The sequence below is a fragment of the Lolium rigidum genome, chromosome 2, assembly GCF_022539505.1.
Source record: "Lolium rigidum isolate FL_2022 chromosome 2, APGP_CSIRO_Lrig_0.1, whole genome shotgun sequence".
Lineage (NCBI taxonomy): Eukaryota > Viridiplantae > Streptophyta > Magnoliopsida > Poales > Poaceae > Lolium > Lolium rigidum.
The window spans coordinates 195632214-195655064 of NC_061509.1; the positions used below are offsets into that span (position 1 = coordinate 195632214).

General features: G+C 43.2%; 1 protein-coding gene and 1 pseudogene across 1 annotated transcript; one reads left to right on the forward strand and one right to left on the reverse strand.

Moving 5' to 3' along the window:
• The first annotated feature begins 6765 nt into the window (after positions 1 to 6765).
• On the forward strand, positions 6766 to 17352 carry LOC124692786 (protein ACTIVITY OF BC1 COMPLEX KINASE 8, chloroplastic-like). Its single transcript, XM_047226218.1, has 20 exons — positions 6766 to 7197; positions 8012 to 8147; positions 8921 to 9087; positions 9865 to 9985; positions 10093 to 10193; positions 10298 to 10396; positions 10865 to 10975; positions 11066 to 11145; positions 11222 to 11291; positions 15184 to 15257; positions 15333 to 15402; positions 15489 to 15577; positions 15720 to 15844; positions 15963 to 16043; positions 16130 to 16190; positions 16291 to 16345; positions 16456 to 16554; positions 16661 to 16750; positions 16872 to 16931; positions 17008 to 17352. The coding sequence occupies exons 1-20, from the start codon at positions 6781 to 6783 to the stop codon at positions 17122 to 17124; spliced, it is 2223 nt and encodes a 740-aa protein (XP_047082174.1). The 5' UTR covers positions 6766 to 6780; the 3' UTR covers positions 17125 to 17352.
• A 175-nt stretch (positions 17353 to 17527) lies between these two features.
• On the reverse strand, positions 17528 to 22502 carry LOC124692787 (annotated as a pseudogene).
• Positions 22503 to 22851: the final 349 nt, after the last annotated feature.

The following is a 22851-nucleotide window of genomic DNA, read 5'->3' on the forward strand; positions in this document are numbered from 1 at the left end:
ATGCACTCTTTGTTTGCTTATTGTGCGCATTACAATGATCTTGTTATAACGACGAAATGATGAGTTCCAAATTCTTTGGCAAACAATATTGCAGTGTCTTTGCGTTTCCATTGTTGCTTGTCTTAACTTGTAATGTCTTTGTTTCGGATATAGGTGCTGCATGGACAACTTAAAAGATTGCTCGGATCGCTTCATTGTATTGCTAGGTTTAATTACCATTCAATTTCTCCGGGTTACGTAATATTTTTTCAAAGCCTTGCGATCGATGTAATATTTAGTTAGTTTTTATAGTTCTTTCGCGCATTTTTTCTTTGGTGCTTGTGGTAAGTGAGGCTATCCGACATAAATCAATGCTACGTAAATATTCTCAATATCTAAATCACGAATTCCCATCCCTTAAACGGCCCAATTAAGCGAAATCACATATGTGCCGGCTCGCAAAATCCTAAAGCGCCTATTACGCCGGCATATAAACAGCAACTAAACGGGCTGGCCCACTTACTTATTGGCCAGCCCATTTGATTTACTGTGGACCCCACACCCTAATTGGGCCGGCCCACTTGCTTTAAGGTGGACCCCACCCTCTATCGGGCCGGCCCACTAACTAGTTGGGCCAGCCCAATTGCTTTTGTGGTGGACCCCACATACTAAATGGGCCGGCCCTTTAAGACGAAAGTGGGACCCACCAGTGTTTTTGGCCCGGCCCACTCTCCTGTTGGGCCGGCCCACTTGCTATATGGTGGACCCCACGTACTAAACGGGCCGGCCTTTTAAGATGAAAGTGGGACCCACTATTGTTTTTGGCCCGCCCACTAGCGTGTTGGGCCGGCCCACTTGCTATATGGTGGACCCCACGTACTAAATGGGCCGGCCCTTTAAGACGAAAGTGGGACCTACTCAGTGTTTTTGGCCCGCCCACCATCTTGTTGGGTCGGCCCACTTGCTATATGGTGGACCCCACATACTAAATGGGTCGACCCTTTAGCAGGAAAGTGGGACCCACCTGTGTTTTTGGCCGGCCCACCATCTTGTTGGGCCGGCCCACTTGCTATATGGTGGACCCCACATACTAAATGGGCAGCCCTTTAACTGGAAAGTGGGACCCACCTGTGTTTTTGGCCCGGCCCACTATCTTGTTGGGCCGGCCCACTTGCTATATTGTGGACCCCACATACTAAATGGGCCAGCCCTTTAACTGGAAAGTGGGACCCACCGGTGCTTTTGGCCCGGCCCACTGGCTTGTTGGGCCGACCCATTTGATCTAATGTGGACCCCACGTACTAAATGGGCCGGCCCGATAGCAGAAAGTGGGACCCACATGCTAATTGGCCCGGCCCACTAACTTCTTGGGCCGGCCCGATTGCTTTAATGTGGACCCCACTTTGTAAATGGGCCGGCCCGATACCAGAAAGTGGGTCCCACATGTCTTGTGGGCCGGCCCTTTTGCTCGTTGACCGGTCAAACGAGTGCATTCGGCCCGGCCCACATGCTTAGTGGGTCGGCCCATTAAAGTTTTGACCGATCAACCTTAGAGGTTAGGCCCGGCCCACGTAACTAATGGACCAGCCCAGCTATATAGTTGACCTGGTCAAACTAAGTCGGTCGGCCCAACCCGCAAACTTAATGGGCCGGCCCGCTTAAGACGTGGCGGTGCCTCGTGTGGGCCTACCATCTACCACGGGGTTTCAGCCGGCTAACGCCGTTAACCGCCGACTAACGGCGTCTGCCACGTGTCAGTTTGCATGACGTCAGCAGTCAACGGGCTCCCGGAAACACTTGGGCAACGGTCCGATTTTCCGTGGCGGAAGGGCGCCCAAGCGCGACGGACCGAAAAAATCGTCGTAGGACTTTGCCTGACGTAGTTTCCACAACAGAACCCATATCGTCGGGTTAGGCCCATAGGCGACGAAAAATACCCCTTAGCGGACGATTTTGAGACGTTGTCTATCAGAACTTTTCTTGTAGTGATTAGTGACGGCTTTCTTCTTCTCTTGTGCGGGCTTGGCCTTTTGCTTGTTTGCCTTCTTTGCCTTGGCATTATAACCAAGACCCTCCTTCCCATTGTTTGATCTTTGCTTACTCAAAAGATCATCCAAAGAAAGTTTACTTTGGGGAGAGGAGGCCTTAGCAAGTTCATCCTTCAACCTAGCATTTTCCTCAACAATATTTGCATGATCACATAGAGGAGTAGAGGTACTAGGTATGTCATATGAAGCGAGCCTAATTTGAAGTTTCTCATAAGACTTGGAGAGGAGAGAGTATTCACTCTTCAAGGCTTTGTGTGCCTTGTCTAGATCATCTAGATCTCTCACAAGTTTCTCATGATCAACACCAAATTTGGCCTTTTCCTTTGTAAGCACTTTAGTCTTAGCTCTAGCAAGATCTCTAGCTTTAGTGAGCTTGTTAATTTTATCTTGAGGATCTCCAAGATTTTCTAATCTCTCTTCAAGAGAAGCTATGGTTTCTTGGCTTTCCTCAAGAGCATTTCTAAGAGCATGTAGTTCAAGAGCATCTTCTCTTTATATTTGGCATTTTTTCTCAAGAGTACCATTTAGTTGAGCCATACGAACCATGAGGTTTGAAACATGCTTTTTAGTATTACCTTGTAGGTTAAGAATGAAATCATCAAACTCTAGCATTTCTTGTTTCACTTTTAGACTAGCAAGATCAACCCCTAGATCACTTGAAACGATAGGCATAGAGGGGTTAGGGGATGATACCTTGGAGGATTTAGCCATGAGGCAACTTTCTTCCTCCACATGAATGACCTCATTGGGGGATTCACTTGGTGATGAAGAGTTAGTGGAGAGGGAGGCAAGAGCGACCAATCCATTAGAGGTTGCATCTTCTTCATCATCAACATCATCATCTCCGGAGGTATACTCTTCTTGAGTTGATAGCACAATAGATGTGTCCAAGGAGGACCTTGCCATGAAGCAATGTGCATTCTTGATATGAGGATTCTCATTGGGAGAGTCAAAGAGAGATGAAGAGGGAATGTTGGTGGTGACGATGGCGGCCAATTCCTTTGAGCTTTCTTCATCTTCCTCACTACTAGAGCTTCCAACTTCATCGGAAGAATATTCTTCCCTAGTCACTAGCACAATTTTGAGGGCCTCTTGCCCTTCTTGGTCTTGTTGTTGTAGAATTTCTTCTTGGGGGCTTTTGAATATTTGTCCTTTGAAACTTTGCTCTTGTCCTTGGGAATGAGCCTTCCACCATGAGTTTCCCTATTCTCATAGGGGCACTCGGCTATGAAATGGCGCTTGTCATTACAATTGTAAGAAGATCTTGTCCTTGGGCCCGAATTTGTGGACCCCCTTGAGTTGTTTCTCTTGATGTTGTCTTCCTTGGCCTTGGATGGGTCAACCCAAAAAGAGTTGGCATGGAATGCCATGTGGTCATGGTAGTGGTGTTCCAAGTCTTCCGGATAGGACATACTCCAAGATGCCCTATATGATTCTTGAGGGAACACTTCTTCAACGGAGTTGACCGCCAAGGCAAGGTTGGACCCTTTTGTCATCCCAAGAGCTCGGTTGCGAGAATCATGAGAGTTTTCTTCAAGTACCTTGAGAGCTTGCATCTCGTGCACCACTTGTTGAGAAGTGAGAGAGGAATAGCATTCCCTCCCTACAAGAGTCTTGACATCAATGGGTACAAACGGCATCATGCATTCAATGTACTTCTCCTTGATCCAAGAGTCATTGATGTGGGTGGCACCAATCATCCGGAAGGCATCGGCAACGGTGAGAAGTCTTCCATACATGAGTTCATGATCTTCATCCAGGTAGCCTCAAGAAACCTTCGGCTTTATTCTTAAGAGCATTATACTTGTTCCTCCTCGTGCTCTCACTTCCAATGCAACTAGCGGACAAACCGTCCCAAGCTTCCTTGGCGGTGGTGTAGTTCCGAACACGATGCAATTCCTTTGTCCCCACACTAGTTTGAATCATGTGCAAGGCGGTGTTGTTGAGTTGACTATCAACTGCTTCTCTTCTAGTCAACTTGTCGGGGTTGTATGGCTTGAAGCCTTCCAAGATGATTCTCCAAAGTTCATTGGAGGCACTGCAAACATGAGAGCGAAACTCAAATTTCCAAGTATCGAAATTCTCAATGGAAAACTTAGGTGGGTCGCCCCGAATGTTCATATGGGGATGGGGAAGCTGGTATATCGGGAGATAAAAAGGTGGAGCTACTCGATTGTAGCTTTCACCTCCACTAGTTGTCCTAGGAGATGCAATGGGATTTTTTATAGTGTTTAAGTTATCACCTTCCACGGGTTTGGTAGAGGAGGGTAATTCCGAAGCATCACCCTCTTCTAACGCACCCGTGTCCTTTACCTCTACACTAGGAGCCTTGGGAAGGGCCGGAGCCAAAAGCTCGGCAATCATCTTTTTCATGCTTTCCATTTGGGCTTCCATGGAGGACTTCAACGAATTGAAGTCTTCCATGGAGACCGTCTTGGTGGCCTCTTCCGTGGGATCCTCGTTCGGCATACTCTTAGGCGGTTAAGCCCGAAATAAGAGCCGAGGCTCTTATACCAATTGAAAGGATCGTATGCCGTATCTAGAGGGGGGGGGGGGTGAATAGGTGCTAACCAATTTTTAGTTCTTTTTCAATTTAGGCTTGACACAAAGGTAAATTCTCTAGATATGCAACTAAGTGAATTTACCTATATGACAAGATAAGCAACTAAGCAAGATATCTCTACGCAATATAAGAGATAGAATAGGATAGAGGTAACCGAGAGTGGAGCACGCGATGACACGGAGATGATTCCCGTAGTTCCCTTCCTTTGCAAGAAGGTACGTCTACGTTTGGAGGAGTGTGGTTGCTACGAAAGCCAAACCAACGACCACGAAGGCTTCACTCGGATCTCCGGTGAGCAACGCCACAAAGGCCTAGCCCACGTCCACTAAGGGATTTCCTCGAGGCGGAAACCGGGCCTTTACAAGGTTCTTGGGGCACACATCCACAAGCCGAATTGGAGGCTCCCAAATCTATAACAATACAACAATCAACAACAACACATCAACAACAAATCAACTAGGGAACCAAATAGGAACACTAGCATGAGATCCCTCAAACAAATGAGGGGAAATGAAGAACGCTTCGGTGAGGATGTAGATCGGTGTCTTCTCCTTCGAATCTCCAAAGATCAAGAGCTTTGGTTGGGGAGAAGGAGATCTTGCAAATCTTGTGTTCTTGAGGTGGCTCTAATGGTGGTGAAGCTTGGCAGATTTTTCTTGCAATGATTGAGCAACTTGTCCCAATGGAGAAGAGAGCTATTTATATGATTGGAGCTCTCGGATCCGACCGTTGTGGCGAAATCCACTAACACCGGAAGTTCGGCCGGGATGGCCGGAAGTTCCGAGCTGCACCGAAGTACGGCCGGGGAGCCGGAACTTCCGCCGGGAAGATTCTTCGTCGAGATGACCTGGTCAACAAAAGATTGGGCGGAACTAGGGCGGAACTTCGGTGGCCGGAAGTTCCGGCCAAGTTCCGAATTGCCCGAAAACCTTCTTGGACTATACTTGAGCCACAATTCCACATTTCGGAACTTGCCGGAAGTTGGGCGGAAGTTCCGCTGACCGGAACTTCCGGCCACTCGCAGCCGGAACTTCCGGCCGGGGAACAAAAACAAGCAAACAAAAGCTGCGCGACGGGGCTTCGCAGAACATACCGGGCGGAAGTTCCGCTGCGTAGGCGGAACTTCCGCCGAGCTAAAACCCTTCGGATCATCGGAAGCGCGGACCATCTCGCTGAGCAAAAATATATTCCGAACACTTGTACCTGTCTACATCAACACGTAAATATATACCTAGTGTTGGCATCAAACACACAAAACCCAAAAGGGCGGGAAATGTTCTTTCAGTAATGCAATTCAGAAACCTGCAATTCGTGAAACAATCAATAGTACAATATTATGTATTGGCAAAGGCACAATTGAATTTTAGGAGGCTTTACAGTCTTTACACAACACAACACAGAGGATAAGCTTAATTTCATAAGCTGAAAAGAAGTGTCCAAGACAGTTTTTGAGAGCTTCTCCCCACCGGAGTTTCCCCCACCAAAATCTATAAGCTGGCTTCTCTAGAAGTATAAGCCCAAAAGAAGTGGCCCATATCCTCTACTACACAGCTCCTCGCAGGATATTACTGTTTGCATAATAAGTCTTGTCGGTTCATTATGTCGAATTCCTTTTTTTTGTGTGGGGTCATTATGTTGAATTCAATAGGTAGTACAGTACAGGAGGAGGTCGCGATTTCTCATCTTCATTGCCGATGTATTCACGCATGACGTGCTGCACACATGTAGTCTATGAACTAGTCGGAGATTGCTGGTTTGCTGCAGCATCCGTGTGGCTGGGCACTTAGCGCATAGCAGAAGCAGGGCATTTCCCATTACAGGTTCACTTCACAACAGACGCAGCACAGCTCCAACCAAAACGACACGCCACGCACAACCAAGGAAGGAGGCCACGAGCGAGAAGGAACAAAAAAGAAGTAGAGGTCTAAACCCTTTCCACGTGTGCTCCAAAAGGCCAAAGTCTTCACGTGATCTTTCCCCGCCATCCGGGTCCCACCGCCTCTCTTCCACCCAATCGCGTCTCCCCACGTCAGATGGCCTGATCCTCCGTGCCAACCATGTGGCTCCACCAAGTCCACTCCCACAACCTCTCTCTCCCCTTCCCGCTTCTCGGCTCTCTCCTCCACACCACTCCCTCCTCCTCCGCCGCTCCGCCCTCCCTCGCTTCCAAACCCTAGCCCCGGCCCCGCCATGTCCGTCGCGGCCGCGGCGGCCTCCCTCGTCGCCTCCACCTCGCTCTCCGTCCCCGACCACCTCCGCCTCCGCCGCACCCCGCCGCCGCTCCGCTTCCGCCGCCGACAGAGGGACCGCCTGGTCCTATCCGTTCTCGAGGAGCAGGCCTCGTCCGGGCTCACCGAGGAGGAGGCCAGGAAGTTCGGGCTCAACGGGACCGCCGGCAGGGTCGGCTACGACGATGCCGCCGTCGAGGCATACCTCGCCTCCAACGGCAACGGCAACGGCAACGGCGCGACCGTGAAACCGGCCACCGTTTCCGTCGTATCCGGCCCTGCGCCGGGGGAGGACGAGAGGCGGCGGAAGAAGAGGGTGGAGGAGATCAGCAAGGAGGACGCCTGGTTCAAGCAGAGCAACGGGGACGACTTGCCCAAGGTGAATATTTGCTTCCTCAGTACTCTGTTCAATGTTTTCTTCTCTAGCTGGAATGGAGTATAAATGTATAATGCAGGCAGGAGCAGGAGCAGAGTAGTAGTATGTCAGAAAGGAGTAGTAACATAACACCCGAGGTTCTGAACCTTGTCGCTGTTTTGGTTCCATATTAACGGATTCTCTAAAACAAAATAGAGTATGAAAACCGTGGTGGAAAATTGGTTGCTTAGTTGGAGAAAAAAAAGAAACAAGCAGATCAGTTAGTTCATTGTATCATGCCCGTGAGGCTGGAAGCATGCCTTTCCACGATGCGCAAATGTTCAGCATCTCTGCTGGACTGTGCTGGATGTTGGTTTGACTAAAGCATCACCTCAGCTTCACTTCGATGATGCATCGCTCAAATGTGAGGAGTAATTAGTTCGATGATTTGTTCTAGGTGGAATGAAGCAAAATGCACGCAGGAGCAGAGTAGTAGCACCATCAGAAAGGAGTTCAAAATGAAAACCATGGTTCTGAACCTTATCATTATTTTGGTTTCATACCAACGGAGCCGGGGGCGTGCCCCTGTTTTTCTAAAAACAAATAATGAAAACCGTGGTGGAGAATTGGTTGCTTAGTTGGAGAAAAAAAGAAACAAGCAGATCAGTTAGTAGTTCATTGTATCCCGTGAGGCTGGATGGAAGCATGCCTTTCCACGATGCTCATTTTGGCTCCATGGTTTACGCTAATATTGTTTCATTAGCAACCAGACGAATGATTTTTGAATGCCGTTTGTTACTTTCTCTTTTTTTGGGGGCTCAACATGTAAATCTTGCAGGTGTCTGTTGTTCCTGGCGGTCGCTGGAACCGGTTTAAAACCTACTCCACGATTCAAAGAACTTTGGAAATATGGGGCTCTGTTTTCTCATTTATATTCAAGGTTTGGCTCAACAACCAGAAGTTCACTTATCGAGGTTAGAGCTTCAACCAACAGAAATGATACACCATTAAATGTTACTCCATATACAACCGAGCTTCTACGTACCTGAATTTACTTATCTTTCCTATTCCACTATGCCACTCTTTTTCTTGTACATTCTTTGGGTTATCTACCATAATACTCCCTCCCTCCTATAATATAAGATGTTATTGCGTCCAACATGTACGGAGTAATTGGTTGCACTAGCATCTTATATTACGGGATGGAGGGAGTACCAAAGTATTCTTGTAACTTTGAATTGCCAAATTTTGCACGGTTAATTTTATTCTCATCAAGCGTGTGCAGCCTTAGATGTTTCTTTGTATTAGTATATGTGTTACCGAAATAATTAAGAGATGCATATTTAAAATTATTTATGTAATTACCAAATAATGGCGAAATCCATAGTTTCTTAGATATAGACATATAGTATAATCACACCTACTTTTACTTACATGTCATTATAGGGTGCCTCAATATCTGATCATAGGATGTTATCACTTCGCCTGCAAAAGAAAAATGTTTATCATAACTTTGACAAATAATGTAGGCCAGTAGAATCTTCATCCTATAAATCATCGTATATTGCAGTTTGGTCAATGCACTGAACATATCTCTTACTGGATGGTGTTCGTTGTTGTCCTGTAGTTTCGTACATATTCCGTGTAAAATTGTTTGCCTAAAGCATTCTCTAATGCTCTGGAATTTTACTACTATGAAACTGTTTAGAACTTTAGATTCATTAGACTTCTATGATTACTTCTACAGGGGGGATGACGGAAGAGAAAAGGAAAATGAGGAGGAGAGTTCTCGCCAAGTGGCTGAAGGAGAGTATTTTGAGATTAGGCCCCACATTTATTAAAATAGGGCAGCAATTCTCCACCAGAGTAGACATTCTTCCACAAGAATATGTGGATCAATTATCTGAATTGCAGGTTTGCATCTACACTTCTATCCTTTACCAAAATATAACTCGGCACATTCATAGCAGCTGTGGTGGATATTGGTCAGTTGGAAGTCTGGATCTGTCATAGATTGCTATAGGAAACCTGTACTTTCTTATTAAAAAAGTATAAGGTCTTGCTTCAGTAGTCCTAAGGAAATGTTTGTGAGTTTCAAAACAGAAGTAGTTACTATGACCATGGATATCTGTAAAAAAATTAACAAAATATGCACTTAGGTTTAACTTCAAAGATTATATCTGGGGTTTAAATTGTGGCTCTATCAAATTCCCATAAAGCTTGCTTTGGATCACCCTATCTGCATATGAAACACCATTTTTTTGGGTGACTTGATCAAAACCAAACATTTAATGCTCTTTAGGACCACATCCGCCATTATCAATCCTTCAAATTCTTCAGTCTACTGCTTCTGTTAATGCCGGCTAATCTCGGTCTCCACCTCTAAATTATGATCTTCAGCCGTGTGCGCTTGATTTTTGGTGGTCAAAATTCCATAGAGGCTACACCTCCAGTTGCAAATTTACGCATAAATATGTATCAGAAGTTAGCTCATTAATTATTAGATCAGCCTAGTAAAATAGTAATTCTTGTCCGTCCCAGTTACCAATGTCTGACAAAGAAGAGAAATGTGTAGTTTTATCTGGTATGATGCACTGATAGTTGAAAGTTCTCATATGTTTTCTAGATTTTTGTAATTAGCAGTGCTATGTCCATGCTTTATACTGAAATAGCGTTATGATTTTTTTCTAGGATCAAGTCCCCCCATTTCCTTCAGAGACAGCTGTATCAACTATTGAAGAAGAGTTGGGAGCATCTGTAAATGAGATATTTGATCGATTCGACTTTGAACCAATAGCTGCTGCTAGCCTCGGTAATAACCTTGAAGGCTAGATATGCAATTGTGAATATTGACTAAAGCCAAGACATTTGATATTGTTAACCAACTTGACACTATAACATTATATCCCTTTTTGGCAGGCCAGGTTCATCGGGCAAGCCTGAATGGCCAAGAAGTTGTACTCAAAGTGCAAAGACCTGGTCTGAAAGAGCTGTTTGATATTGATCTGAAGAACTTAAGGGCAAGTCACTTGAATCTGAATTTTTCCCTATCATATTGTACTGTTCTGTTATTATTTCTTTCTTTTGAAACCATCAGGTAATGACTCAACTGATTCTCTTCTAGGTAATAGCAGAGTACCTTCAGAAAGTGGATCCCAAGTCAGATGGTGCCAAAAGAGACTGGGTTGCTATATATGACGAATGTGCCAATGTATTATATCAGGTAATTTCGGTAATTTAACCTTTTGACTTGGGTGCAGCTGTCTTATGTTTCACAACCTATGTTCTGTTACCATCTCATGCTTATCGAAACTCAGGGTTTTGAAAACATGCATGTTATTTAGAAAGACAATCTGAAAAAAATCTGTTCACTTATACATCTTTCCTATATGAAAGTAAATTATCATCTGGTGAATAGATAGAGTTCTCTAGGCATCACAAAGATATGTGCTGCTGTTGAGGCTTTTCATATTGGTGTGAGGGGCGTGCTTGAGAGATTAGCATCTTTATGTAGACATTTGTCTGTATTACTAGATCATTTATCATGCTCTTTCTTGGTCCGATACTTCATGTCAACATATTTTCTCAGATTGTATTAGATTAAAAAACTCAAATCATCCATTTGGTTTTTGGTGTTTCTTCTTTATTTACATCAAATCAAATTATCTGATCAACTCATGGTTCTTTTTAGGAAATTGACTACACCAAGGAAGCATTTAATGCTGAAAAGTTTGCTGAAAACTTCAAAAACATGGATTATGTCAAGGTCCCATCAATTTACTGGGAGTATACTACGCCTCAGGTTCCTTATTCTACACAGAAATTTGTGAATAGATTCTCAAGCAAAACAGAACAGAAAAACAAACTTAAGTTTATTTTGTGTCCTTTGCAGGTTCTAACAATGGAGTATGTCCCAGGAATCAAGATAAATAGGATACAGCAGATAGATAAGTTAGGACTTGATAGGAAAAGGTATGCACTAAATACTAGTCAGGCGGAACTTTAATTTGATGTGCCACTTGACGTTGGTTGTTTCAATCTCTTTCAGGTTAGGCCGGTATGCTGTCGAGTCCTACCTTGAGCAGATCTTATCGCATGGATTTTTCCATGCTGACCCGGTTAGTTACACTGTACATAAGTACTGAATGATGCTATAATTGTCTCCAAGATAGAAATTCCATGACATCAAATCATATTTACTGTCTTGTGCGCCTTTTTAGCACCTCGATTAAATGCAGCAGGGCGCTGGTTAAATTAATTTTTTTTTTTTTGAAGCTGAACAGTGAGTTTCCTCACTGCATATTTTTATATTTTATTAAAATAAAGAGCTGTACAAACAGTGCTAGAGAAAAGCACTGAGATAAAAGGGAAAAAAAAAAAAAAAAAAAAAAAAAAAAAAAGCTCCTACAGAACTATACAAAGTTTTCTACCCAAACCTGCAGTCCCGCATAGGACTTCCTCTTGGCCTTGTGAATAAGGAGAGACAGTTCATCCTTTAGTTTTCGCCTGGTTCTGTAGAGACTAGGAGTCAATCCTTTGAAAATGCCATCATTTCGCGTCGTCCAAATCGACCAGCAAATGAGAATTATAATTTCCATGAAAAAAGGCTGCCGAATATGTGCTTTGATACTCTGTATATAATTCTGAATATCATTTGGCATAGTAACTTGAGCAAGATTCCAGTGAGGGCACATATACTGCCAACAATGTTGCGCAAATGGGCAAGTAAAAAACAGATGATCTCTGGTCTCAGTAACTGCTTGATTACACATGATGCATGTATAGTCAGTCATATAGAAATTCTTCCTTTGCAAGAGTGCTCTTGTGTTTAAACGATTGTGGATCAATAGCCAAAAAAACACTCGATGTTTATCTTGGCAGCAACTTTTCCAAAGCCATCTGAGGGCTGGAATAACAGGATCATGTTTGGTTAAAGATCTATATGCTGAGGAAACTTTATAGCCTGGTCCATTATCACTAACATTCCAGCTGTCCTTATCCTGGGATAGTTGTGTTGTGTGCACCAAGTGAAGTAGAGCATTATATTCAGTCATAGCTTGTACTGATAAGGGCAGATGAAATAACTCAGCCATGTCAAAAGAATTTATAACATCCCAAACCGAAAGAGACACATTCTTAGCAAAGGTGAAAAGAAACTGCCATTTATGTGCCAATATCTCTGGCCCCCATTTATCAGTCCAAAACATAATAGACCGACCATTCTGTAAAGAACAGGAGACCAAGTTCTTGTAGATGTCCAAGGATTTGAGACAGTCCCTCCACCAAAAGGAAATATCTCTTGCTCTTAGGGGCGGCAAAACCGTTTGATAATAAGCTTCCCAAGTAAGATTCACCCAAGGAATACTGACCTTGTTATAGAATTTATGCAAATGTTTCATTAGAAGACAGTCATTTTGTACTGACAGATTTAAGACTCCAAGTCCTCCCTGATCCCTTGGACGACAGACAAGATCCCATGAAGCCAGTGGTGGTGTTTTACTATCCAAGTCCTTATTCCTCCATAAACAATGTCTTCTATATTTATCACATTCATTCAATACCCATTGATAAACTTTCAAAGTACTCATAGTAAAAATGGGTAAAGAGGAGAGGACTGAGTTGACCAATCTTAGTTTGCTCCCATAATTCAGATACATGGCACATGATGGCAATCGTCTCTGTATACACATGATAAGGGGCATAAAATACTCTTTTCTGGGTTTGGTAATGCTTAAGGGAAGCCCTAGGTAAAGCATAGGAAGGTTTCCTAGCTGACAATTGAGTGCATTCGTATACTGTCTTACAGAATCATCTGGAATGTTGATGGGGATGAGATTAGACTTCTCATAATTAACTTTCAGTCCAGTGGCTGCACCAAAAGCATGCAACAACTCTTTCAAATGCACTAATTGGGAGACATCAGCTGGCATGATGACAAGGGTATCATCAGCATATTGGACAATTGGATAGTCTGGGGAACAATTGAGGGGAATAGGTCTGTGTAGGTGTCCTGTAAACATAGCATGATTGACCAAAGTTTGCAGTGTGTCAGCAGCAAGCACAAATAAAAGAGGAGAGAGAGGATCACCCTGCCTCACCCCTCTTTTACATTTGAATACAGACCCTGGGACACCATTGAGTAAAACTGATGAAGTTGCTGAAGAAAGTATCTGCATAATCCAAGCACACCATTTATCTCCAAAACCCTTTCTCCTTAGCACCTCAAGAATAAAAGAGTGATCCAACTTGTCAAAAGCTTTCTCAAAATCAAGTTTAAGCAAGACTGCCTCTTTCTTGGATTTGTGACATAGATGAATATATTCAAAGGACCATGCCAGACAGTCCTGTATAGTTCTAGACTTGATAAACCCATACTGGTTTTCATGGATAAGCTGCATAATGACAGTCTGCAGCCTATTAGCCAAGAGCTTTGTGAGAAGCTTAAGAGTACAGTTCAGAAGGGATATAGGCCTAAAATCATGAACAGTAGATGCATCATCTTTTTTTGGCACAAGTGTGATAAAACAACTATTGATGCTTTCAAGGCACGATGAACCTTGGTGAAGCTGGTTGCGAAGATCATAGAAGTCCTTTTTAACTAAGGGCCAACATTTACGTAGAAATTCGGCATTGAAACCATCACGGGCCGGGAGACTTATTATGTGGAAAAGCAGCCACAACATCATCAATTTCTTTGGGGGTAAAAGGTTCCTCCAAGAAATCTAGATTTGGATACTCGTGCGATAAGGATATAATATCTGGCAATCCAGTAACCTGTTCTGTCTGTCCCAACCTTTGCTTATAGGATTCAAGTAAGATATTGGCTTTAGCAGAATGCTCAGTTTCTATATCCCCATTGGTGTTGGAGAGAGAAGCAATATGATTCTTCCTCTTTTGATTTGAGGCCATAGCATGAAAAAATCTAGAATTCTCATCTCCTAGAGTAACCCATTTAATCTTGCCTCTCTGCTTCCAATAGGCCAACTGCTGCTTAAGTAGCCCAGCTAGATGCATTTTCATAGACTGTCTAAATGTTCTTTCCATAGGAACAAGATCTCTGAAATTCTCAATTGCATCCAGCAGTGAAATAAGACTATTCAAATCTTGTATATCCTGGTTGATAGATGATATGGAATTGGACCATTTCTTTAACTCTTTTCTAAGGATTTTAAACTTTGCAGTAATCCTTTTTGCTGCATCAGCATAATGAATGGACTGATTCCAAGAGTGCTCTACAGTAGCCAAGAAATCTGGGTGTTGCAACCATCTGTTCTCAAACCTGAAGATTACTGATTTTGGAATAGATGTTTTTATGGAAATAACACAGGGCACATGGTCTGATGTGGTCATAGCAAGAGGAAGAGCCATGGTATTTGGAAAGGTAGTGGACCATGCAACTGAAGAAAAAAACCAGTCCAATCTTTGCAGTAATGGGGAATCTTGCATATTACTCCAAGTGTACTTTCTTCCTTTGAGAGGAATATCCACCAATCCCAAATTACTAATTGCTTCATTAAATAGCAACATTTCATTAACATTTCCTCCATCTCTATTTCTGTCCTGAGGTGATCTTATCAAATTAAAATCTCCCAGAAGCAGCCAGTTCTCTTCATCAGGAATAATGACATTATTGAGCCAGTGAAGAAAATCTAATTGCTGACTGTCTTGACAAGGGGCATAAATATTAGTCAGAGTCCAAAACAAGTCTGATTTGGTGGATTGTAGTTCAACAGAAAGAGCATAACTATTGTGAAACACACAGTTCCCCTTGAAAACAGAACTATCCCAGATTGTAATTATACCACCAGATCTCCCCACAGAGGGGACAAAAGCAAAAGAGTCAAAATTCCTTGGGCAAAAGTTTCTGATAAATGGTAAGTCCACATGTTCTCGTTTGGACTCCTGAAGACAAATCACATGACAACCACTTTCTTTTATTTTATTCATAATGAGTGGCCATTTCTCAGGGTCATTAGTACCTCTAATATTCCAATTCAGCACTTTCTACAGCATCCTGGGAACATTGCTGTTGATGATGCCAATGGTGGGAGGCTTATCTTCTATGACTTCGGGATGATGGGAAGGTTGCATATGATCGTTTTGTCCCCTGCAAAGTCCATTTATATAGTTAATCTAATATTCATTTTTCTTGCTTGCAGTATTAGTCCAAATATCCGTGAAGGGTTGCTTGAAGTATTTTATGGAGTTTATGAAAAGGATCCGGATAAAGTATGTTTTTCTTGGTAGTTTACATGCTGAGTGTAATTCAGGCCCTGGAAAGTTTTTGCAAAATATCTGAGTGTGTATTTATGCAGGTTCTTCAAGCAATGGTTCAAATGGGTGTCCTTGTTCCTACTGGAGATATGACAGCCGTGAGAAGAACAGCTCAATTTTTTCTTGATAGGTAGGTAGTCACATGTAATACATTGCATGCAAACTTTGTTAAATGTGAAGGATGCTTCTTTTAATTAGTTACATGTAATTTTTGTTAACTAAGATGAACAATGGCGTGTGGCCTCACTTTATTCTGTTTATTTATTTTATAGCTTTGAAGAGCGTCTAGCTGCACAAAGGAAAGAGAGAGAGATGCAAACCGTGGAACCAGGATTTAAAAAACAACTATCTAAGGAAGAGAAGTTTGAAAAGAAGAAGCAGAGACTTGCAGCTATAGGTACTTGATCACTGATTTCTGCAATGTCACATGGAACGTGCTAGAAAGAAGCATGTCAACACATATGTCATTCTATTACTTTTGCTTTTAGTTTTGACTTGAATAAAAAATTCTACAGGAGAGGATCTTTTGGCAATTGCTGCTGATCAACCATTTCGGTTTCCTGCCACCTTTACATTTGTTGTCAGAGCATTCTCAGGTCTGATAACTTTTACATGAGGCGAAACATGGTTGTACATACTGTGATAGGTTCATGGTTCCTTATGCTTTCTCCATTCTTTGCAGTACTGGATGGTATTGGGAAAGGTCTAGATCCCAGATTTGATATTACAGAGATTGCTAAGCCGTGAGTATTTTCTTTATCAGTAGCATGCCATGTTCTTAATTGGCACAATTTCAACATGGGCTTCTAGGTCTGACTTGATACATCTATTTAAACTCCCTAGATATGCCATGGAGCTACTCAGATTTAATGAAGCTGGTGTTGAAGTACTTGTTAAGGTAGGTATTCTTAACCTTTGGTCCATAGTTTCAACCTATTTAACTGATAGCGCATACGTAAATGTTTAGTATGATATTGATGGTTTTAAGTGCTCCACATGATACATCAGGATGCAAGGAAGAGATGGGACAGGCAGTCCCGTGCATTCTACAATGTGTTTCGTCAACCTGACAGAGTTGAAAAGCTTGCACAGATCATTGAGCGTTTGGTATCTACAATCTACATTGCCACTTTCCTATATTTCTGTGGTTTGCTGGTGCCATTGAGCAATGAACTCAATGGTCTAATATTCTGTTATATTCTGTTTCTAATAGGAGCAAGGTGATCTGAAGCTTCGTGTCAGAGCATTAGAATCAGAAAGATCATTTCAAAGAGTTGCTGCTGTACAGAAAACAATTGGATATGTGAGTTCAGTCAATTAACGAAGCTTTACGTTGTGTTACTATGCTGACTATGAATTTAGGGCTGTCCATGTTAGAATTTTGAGCGTAACACCATTCTAAAATGCTGCTATCTGTCACCCAGGGAGTCGCTGCAGGCAGTTTGGTAAACCTCTCTACGATTCTGCACCTCAATTCGGTTCGGGTAAGTTTACTGCATTCATCTTTCAGCAAATCACTCAGCACAAAATTCTTCAACAACGTTCCAATTATCAATGCAGATGCCAGCAACCATTGGATACTCTCTTTGCGCGTTCTTTGGTATACAAATCCTGCTTGGCCTTCTCAAGGTGAAGAAGCTGGACCAGCAGGAGAGACTGATAACTGGCACTGCCTGAGTTCTTCATCAAGCTGACCCTTTCTTTTTTCAGTGCCATCCTTTTCGGTTCTCGTCCACCTTTTTTTTTTGCCCCTGTGCGATTTTACCCCACGAGGTGATGTAGCATAGCCATCAGTGTATGAATATGATAATCTCTGTACATGCGGCGTAATAGATAAAGAGATGTACATAGTGTATAATGGTAGGGTAAATATAAGCAGTATAGCACAACTCGTGCACCCTGTAACACTTTATTTCGCCTACGCCAGTTTATCGGACTGTCGATATGTTCTTATGGCTGGCTACTGACAGTCTAACATGACCTTAGTTGCAACGGCTTTGATGCCTGGGTGCTAATCCCACACTGGACAAGAATGAAATTACTTGCGAGACATCAAAGAGAAAATGAGAAATGGAAGACCTACAACAGAAAGTTTGCAGAATCACACATTGCACACTTAGATCAGATTGCTACAACAGTGTCTTACAAATTCAACACAAAGTACATGCCTTTTACCTTGACAAATGGCTGCAGCCTACCTCAATTTCTGAGTCTAGTGATGAAACGGGAAAATAGTTTCATCTTTTAAAATTGTTACTAAGCAAAACCAGCTAACTTTCATATACACAAAACAATAATTAGACTGAATGGGATGTTGATTTTTGCCCATCCTGGAGAACGGTGTCGGTCACCTTGGGCCAGACAGTTCCACAGCGCGGAGGTTATATGTGGAGTCAACAATCCAGTCGTTGCGAAGAGGAGCCAACTCGGCCTCCTGCCTGACCACCTCCACCTTCTGCCATTCCTCCCATCTCTCTGCCAAGCCGTCACCTTCGAGCATCCTCACCACCTCCGACATCTTGGGACGCTCCATCGGGGAGCCCTGGGTGCAGAGCAGTGCCACCTGGATCAGTGACTCCACCTCTGTCTCTTCGTAGTTGCTCTTCAAGTCTGGGTCCACCAGCATCTCCACCTTTTTCTCCTTCAATAATCCTTTGACCTGTAGAATTGGTAGTTAAATTATGAATTTAACCAGTTGTTTACTGCATTGAGCAAAGTCAGCATATATCATTGTTCTGATAACTGGCATTTTTAATGCATCAGGCATGTGATACAACTGGTTGTCTCTAGTGACAGCATATTAGCACATTCTAAACATAACTGGTGTCCTGGAAGGATGATCAGCCAGCTTGTCACCCACCAATGTATAACCTCTACATAACAAGCTAAAGGGGCCAAGGGCAGCTCATCATCACATGGACTTGGGTGACAATCATTTAAATAACTCTTAAAACAGAACCCACGAACAGCCAAAAGGTACGATCATAGGAAAACATTAGATATTGTGTGATGATAATTTACGCTCACTTTTGACAATTACTTACCCAATCAAGAAGCATAACATCGTCATCATTTGCAAGGCGAGCCAGATCAAATGCCCTCTGCCCAGTAATAAGTTCCAGAAGTGTGATCCCGTAGCCGAAAACATCAGTTTTCTCAGAGGACTTTCCAGTGGAAAGGTACTCTGGAGCAATGTGTCCAATTGTTCCACGAACAGCGGTTGTTACATGAGTATCCTTGTAATCCATGAGTTTGGCAAGCCCAAAATCACCCACAACTGCCTCAAAGTCCTCGTCCAAAGAATATTTGCAGCTTTGACATCACGGTGGATGATCTTGGGGTCACAATGATCGTGCAAGTAAGAGAGTCCCCTTGCAGATCCAAGTGCAATCCGTCTTCTGGTATCCCACTCAAGAGGTGGTTCATTTGGCTGCCGCTCTATGAAATCAAGCACCATAGATGAAAACAAAAATATATCAGCATATCTCACGCAGAAACTGTCATATTAAAATTATCTATTGGTTGTGTAAGCCATATTTGAAATGTATTGGTTATTACATGAAAGAACAAAGTACCTCGCAAACGTGATGCAACACTTCCATTAGCCATGTATGGATAGACCAGTAACCGTTCAGTAGGTGTCATGCAGAAACCACGAAGTCGAAGAAGGTTCCTATGCACTGCCATGCTAATCATTTCAACTTCTGTTTGGAACTGAAGCTCACCACCAGGGGTACGCTCCTCTTTTAATCTTTTCACTGCTACCAATGTACCATCTGCAAGCCTCCCCTTGTACACTTTACCAAAACCACCTCTTCCTAAAATGTTCTTATTATTAAAATTGTCGGATGCAACCTGAAGCTCTCGCAATGAGAACTTCTTAAGCTGGCCGAGATGGACTTCTGGATCTTCCTCAGCTGAAGAAAATGAGATGACATGTGAATAAAACATGTGGTATGAAAAACATGAGCACCCAATTTTTTAAAATAAAAGAAATTTATCACTAGAATATGACCAGGCACATCGAAGAAATGTTCTTCAGGTTTACGACGGCGCCACATTGCAAATGCAATGGCAGGAACCGCAAACACCAGAGCTGCACCAGCAGCAACACCACCAGCGATAGCTCCAGTGCTAGAGGCACCTAAAGGAACGAAAATCCATCAAGCACATGCCACCCAGATTGCGATCTTTTCTATTGCATTCAATACTGATACGACACGAAATACAAGAAGATTGAGGAAACTACCTGCTGATTGACTTGGTGGTGTTGGAGGATTGTATGGAGGAGGTGGGGAAAAAGGAGGTTCCCCAGGGCAGGGCTTTGTAGTGCCAGGACCACAAAGAAGTGGGTTATTCGCAAAACTGAGAAAAAAGTAAGATTCGTTATTCAAACTGGCAATGCAGATGGCTAAACATCATTCAATCTTTTCCAGACAAAAGACCTTATGGGGGTGAAGAGTGAAAAAGAACCAGTCGATGGAACTGCTCCTGAGAGGTTGTTGTTTGAGAGATCCCTGCATTATAGTAACATATACTCAGCCCAACAGAAAATGTACCTACATGGAAAAGAATGAAAGAGTACAACATGCAACTTACAGTACTTGGAGGGTAGTGATATCGGTCAAGGATTTAGGAATTTGACCCGACATGCTGTTGTTGTTAAGACGGCTATCCTTCCAAGTAGGCATAGTAAAGTTAGAAACTTACGAATAGAATGTAATAAATGCTGCAACAAAAAAAAAAACTGAATGGTACAAACACAAAATCCTAACATAGAGAGGAATGAAGTACAAAGTTAGCATTCTAGAATCTGGATGTATGTTTACTGAGAATATATCTCCAATTCTAGATTGCAAGCCTCATTCTCCAAAAGGAGAAAAAAAATCATGCAAGACTAAAACAGCTATCAGAACTCAGAAGTACATATCAACTGAAAATAAGCCAAATATAAAAGTAACATGGAGACAAAAAGACCTATTCTTACAGGAAGCGAAGCTTCAATAGATTCCCCAAGCTGTCAGGAATAACTCCAGTGAACTTGTTCAGATACAGATCCAAACTGACTAGGCTAGTTAGGTTGCCCAGTTCAGCGGGTATTGGCCCGCTTATGTTGTTGCTGTAAAGCTCCCTATGACAAAAGGAATAAATATTAGTTTCCAGGTGCAAAGAAACACATTACAGCAGGCACAATATATAAGCAAAATGTGGCAACGAAGGATATGTCATCTTCAAAATAGTCATGCGCTTAATTGTATAAATCTAAAAAGGTGTGCATTCCTGATACACATGGCAAATGTGCTTTGCAAATACAGCAGCATTGTGCAAATATGATACAGAGTTTTGGCCATCTAACCAAAACAATTGAAGGTTCAATTCAAGGTTAAGTTCATATCTGCTGTGCACAAGGATCTTATCTGTACAGCTAGTCGGCCATCTCCGCCCAAGAAGATATGCCTATGGGGGAGATGCATTTGGGAGGCATGAGCGCGAATTGCATCTGATCCTAGACAAGCAGTGGTTGGAGCAGACCAGCCAGATGTAGGTGGTCAGTTTTATAGCTCTGATCCAATGTTATGTCACATAGCAGTGCACAATGCCCCAAACTATCTGGTACAAATGGTCACATCCTGGACACCACGATGCGCTGATGGCAGAAGATCTGACCTTCCACCCACCATGTCATATGGGGACTCGATCGCAGTTAGCGGTTTGGATAAGGAGACGGTTTATTAAATTAGGTGGAGTCTATCTTTGGCTATAGCCCCACTATAGAAGTGATACGGTTCCTCTAGAGTACTATAACAGATGCAAGTTACACAACTGACAGTAAAGATTTAGAGTTAAAAAAAGGATAAAGAAGTGGATTGTGTAACTTCTAATATACAAGCTTGAAAATATTGTGCAAGCCTTGTAGAACTTACAAATATTGGAGATTTTTCAGCTGCCCAAGCTGGGATACTAATACGCCAGATAACTGCGCATTTCCAAGGTCACTGAAAAGAAAGAGTAAAGGGTTAGAATGAAGATGAGCAATGTTTAGCAGTTTGCAATGCATGAATAGAGTCGTTCATCGACTTACACTCTAATTACACTGTTATCATTGTTGCATGTAACATGGAACCATGTACAAGGATTAACCAGAGTTGGATCCCAACTCTGCAAAACATTGTTAGCATCCTTCAAGCTTTGTCGCAGGTTATACAAAGCATCACCTGTTGACAAAAGGTGAACATAAGTTACAATGAATATGTAATAGAGCTTTTATTGACAATAACTATAAGCAAAAGTTTTTGCAAAGAAACAGGTATGCTGGGCCTAAATTATGTAACCAGAGTTTTCTAAACAGTAAATAGACTATGGAGCAGCTCATCAATTGGTAGAATTGGTAGAGCATGGCGACACATGATTTAGTACTGTTTAATGATGCAATCGTGCAACATACGATTTCTTATAGCTAGCCATTACAAGAGCACACCCGCTTTTACCCAAGCACAGATCAAATGGAATATTTTACCTAAGAGTCAAATAGCAATTCCTCATAAATCCCATTTCTTTTGCTTTAGAGTAAGAAAGAAGACCAGATTTTTATCCCTACTATGCAAAACAAATGATATGAGCTCAACTATTCCACCCCCTACAGGGTTGGACCTCCCAATTCCCCATCTCGAACTTGTTGCTAATAAAGGCAACTGAAAATCACAAACCATACACCAAACCAACCGACCAACAATACAGAAGTAGAGAAGAAGCATGTAGCAGATCAGGCAAGCTTACCTTCCGTGTTGGCGACGACATGCCCCACCCCCGCAACCACCAACAGCACAGCGACGGCCACCGCCCGCCACCTCCCCATCGCCGCCGCCGCCGCCGCCATTCCTGCTGTAGCTCCAATTGGGTCCCACCTCACCTACGCATGGGCGGGCCCCACCGGCTAGTCCTCCCTCCCAACCAGATCCACCGAGCTGCACGGGCCCGATTCGATCTGCTGCGCCGCCGCCGCCTCGCCGTCGATGGCTCGACCTCTTCTTTCTCTCTCTCAGCTAGAGGAATGGGTGAGATAAATTTCTGTACAGTAGCTTTAATTAAGCTGGAAGTGCGTGCTGTGTGTGTGTCGATGTTCCGACCTAAAATGTTCTACTGGGCGACGGGACCATCGCCTATGCCGCGGGTGGAGGGGCTACAGCGTGCGGGAACATTGAAATGAGACCGACTTGTGGGCCACATGGATGGCGGGCCCCACATGGAAGTGAGCAAAGGTAGTGGAGGAGGTAGTAGGAGAAGGTGTTGCGGTGGGGCAGGTGAATTGATGGAGCTAGTGGAAAGAATACGGAGGGAGCAGAGAGGGGTCACGGCGGCATCTGCTGACATGTCGCCGGAGATCTCGTGGACGCGGTCCTCGTG

What these genes read in the sequence shown, in the direction of transcription:
- LOC124692786 (XM_047226218.1), top strand. Translation starts at nt 6,781, where the DNA reads ATGTCCGTCGCGGCCGCGGCGGCCTCCCTCGTCGCCTCCACCTCGCTC. An exon ending in GATTTTTCCATGCTGACCCG is followed by an intron (nt 11,292 to 15,183) that starts GTTAGTTACACT and finishes CACTTTCTACAG; the next exon opens with CATCCTGGGAACATTGCTGT. An exon ending in TGTTGTCAGAGCATTCTCAG is followed by an intron (nt 16,044 to 16,129) that starts GTCTGATAACTT and finishes CATTCTTTGCAG; the next exon opens with TACTGGATGGTATTGGGAAA.